Source organism: Alligator sinensis, unplaced genomic scaffold (genome assembly GCF_000455745.1).
Source record: "Alligator sinensis unplaced genomic scaffold, ASM45574v1 scaffold7_1, whole genome shotgun sequence".
In the NCBI taxonomy this organism is placed as follows: Eukaryota; Metazoa; Chordata; order Crocodylia; family Alligatoridae; genus Alligator; species Alligator sinensis.
The window spans coordinates 5,047,983-5,051,122 of NW_005841843.1; the positions used below are offsets into that span (position 1 = coordinate 5,047,983).

Genomic DNA, 3,140 nt, shown 5'->3' on the forward strand with positions numbered 1-3,140 from the left:
GGGGTGTACATGGATATGAGAATAGGCCACAGTTACAGTATGGGAACTGTGCTGTAATTTCCCTTAAACTGTAAATTCCTTTCAAAGGCATTTGAGCAGAACTTGGACTGTGGCTTGCATCTGAACCCTGAGCAGCAGAGTTGGGCTCATGGGGAACCACACTGTATTCCTTAAAGGGAATTATCAGCAGGTGCAATCCCACTGCATGTAGGGAGACTATGGAAAGCTGGATGACTCTGAGAAGTCACACTGGAGCTCCACACAAGTTCCACCATTAACTCAGCATAGACTTCATTACTTTGTGTGTAGGTTTGTGTGTACAAAATGGGAAGGGTTTTATGGTTCTTATTCTAGCAGATCTATTGCCTTCCTTTTCTGACCCAGCTAATGGGGATGGAGGGAGGAATATCCAGCACCCAAAGGGCGATACTGGGTTAGCTTGTGGTTTCTTTTTGGTCTGGAAGTGTGCGTTTAGGCAGGCTCTCCAACAAGTGCCATGCATAACTCTAGTCCCATTTCATTTCTCTGTAGAAATGTGCTGTGACACATAACAGGAAATGGAATTGCAGGTCTTTTGTATAGCCATTGTGTCATGGTTAGGTTTCTCCCTATAAAGCTTTCCTCCCTTTAATGAAAATATCCACAAATAAATCTATCTGCAAAGTGTACTTTAGACATGTTAAAGATGATTTCCCCATTTCTGGTGCTATAATAATTGGGAAGTTACGCCTCTATGCAGACTAAGTCTATACGGAGAGCTCTGTTCTTCATCCCTGAAGAGGAATGTGTTTATGAGTCTAGGTAGCCAATTTAAAGTAAAAAATAAGGCTGAGGCTTACTGGCTCAGTGGAATGTGACAGGTTGATCTGGTATCTAGGATACACAGAGGGTGGGAATGTAAATGGGGGCCCAGGGCTACATTCTTGGAATTTCATTTCATGTGAGGAGGAGGCAACGGGTGGGAAGTGAACATGACCTTGAAGTACTTTAAGTCCTTATCGAGATAAAAAAGGTGCAGTTGGTGCACACATTCTACTTAAAGACCTGCCCTGTGCATAATACAATACCAAACTATATTATCAGTGACTGTAGCCTGCTACATCTCTGATGAAGCTTTTTATTACATGTCCAGTAACCCTCTTAAGTTATTTTCTTTTGAATGGTGGGAGCTGGTTATAAATAGCCTCCTTTTTATTTTAAAATAAAATCTCTTTTAGGAATGGTTCGAGTGACCAAAACTTCATTTAAACTTCATGCTTTTAAATGAAGTTCAATGCTCTGAGAGAGCATAAGCTGGATGAATGTGGTGGCAAGGCAAGGTCAGACTACTGGAGAAGATAGCAGCCAAATCAGAAGCATAGAGTGTTTTCACTGCTATAGACTAGACGTGCAAGTTGGATGCCTACCCCAGCAGAGTATGTAAGTCAATAATGTGTAGAATATTAAGAGTGCTCGGAGAAACTCTCTTTTTTTCACCATGCATCCAGAAATGGCCAGTGGGCAAATCTGTGCCTTTTGAACTTACAGTAGGCATCTGTTTTCTGAACACTAACCCTGCTTTTCATCTCAACCAGTTAAAAGAGAACAAATACTGCTCCCTCCCTAAATGCTCTTCTCCTTCTATTTCTGTTCAAGCTATTATACTTTTCAGCTCCTATTCAGCAGTGGTAATATTGTTGCTAACCTACCAGTGAATAGTTTGTGGTTTCAAAAGAGCTATGTAGTGTACAATTCTGTCATAATAGTGGTAACCATGGGTAAAGTCACTACTGGGACAGATGCTGACAAGTAAGAGATGCAGGTGCCCTTTTCGGACTTACACGTGTACCCAAGTATAGTTTACTGGGCATGCCCAGTTTGTGTATACATGCCTACATGTTCATGTTGAATGTGTGTAAGTGCCAAAAACACCACATACATGGTTGGAAAATAGCCAATTAGGTGTAGACAAGGAAACAGATTTCCACCCTTAGACTAACAATTCTGTTGTTGGTCTTTATGATACTGTTCAAGAGTCGCTTACCCACAGGTACTGTCAAGCACTTTATCCTTCTTTGAAAAAGGTGAAAGGAAACTGCTTTTTGTGACACTCTTAGGCTTGCTATTAACTTCATTCTTACTCTGAAGTAACTTCCAAAAGCAGCAATTTGACTTACCAATGTCTTTGAATACTGTATCTCTCAATCTCTTTCTTTTGACTTCATGCAATCTTAAAACAAAGATTACAGGCTGCTTGTCCATTGTGGTTTGGCTCCTATGTAATCTCTTACCCATGCCGTGTATTTCTCATTAAAGAAATCTGGAGTCGCTTCATACCTTAAATCCGTGGTGATATTCAAGTCAGAAACTTAAATGAAATACAGAATCTTTAGAAGCCGAAAGCTTATTTGATGCAAGTTTATAATATCACCCCTCAAATTACTGGTAGCAAAAAGGAAAAATAAGAAGGCATCCTGCTGTGTTAAAAACAAAACACTGGAAGCAAAGCATTGCTAAATTCTAATTTCTTTCCCTCTGCGCATGCGTGTGGACCGTCATAGATGTTAGGGTCAGAAGGGACCACAATAGATCATCGAGTCCGACCCCCTGCATAGTCAGGAAAGTGTGCTGGGTCTAGATGACCCCAGCTAGATGCCTATCTAACCTCCTCTTGAAGACCCCCAGGGTAGGGGAGAGCACCACCTCCCTTGGGAGCCCGTTCCAGACCTTGGCCACTCTAACTGTGAAGAAGTTCTTCCTTATGTCCAGTCTAAATCTGCTCTCTGCTAGCTTGTGGCCATTATTTCTTGTAACCCCCAGGGGCGCCTTGGTGAATAAAACCTCACCAATTCCCTTCTGTGCCCCCGTGATGAACTTATAGGCAGCCACAAGGTCGCCTCTCAACCTTCTCTTGTGAAGGCTGAAGAGGTCCAGGTGCCCCAGTCTCTCCTCATAGGGCTTGGCCTGCAAGCCCTTAACCATACGAGTGGCCCTTCTCTGGACCCTCTCCAGCTTATCCGCATCCCTCTTGAAGTGCGGTGCCCAGAATTGCACACAGTACTCCAACTGCGGTCTGACCAGCGCCCGATAGAGGGGAAGTATCACCTCCGTGGACCTATTCATCATGCATCTGCTGATGCACGATAAAGTGCCATTGGCTT

General features: G+C 43.0%; 1 protein-coding gene across 1 annotated transcript in view; it reads left to right on the plus strand.

Moving 5' to 3' along the window:
- Positions 1 to 1,376: 1,376 nt before the first annotated feature.
- WWC1 (WW and C2 domain containing 1) overlaps positions 1,377 to 3,140 on the plus strand; it is a 110,810-nt gene continuing 109,046 nt past the window's right edge. Inside the window, exon 1 of the mRNA XM_025205670.1 lies at positions 1,377 to 1,419. Coding sequence (XP_025061455.1) covers positions 1,418 to 1,419 — 2 coding nt within the window. The 5' untranslated portion in view covers positions 1,377 to 1,417. The remainder of the gene's footprint in view (positions 1,420 to 3,140) is intronic.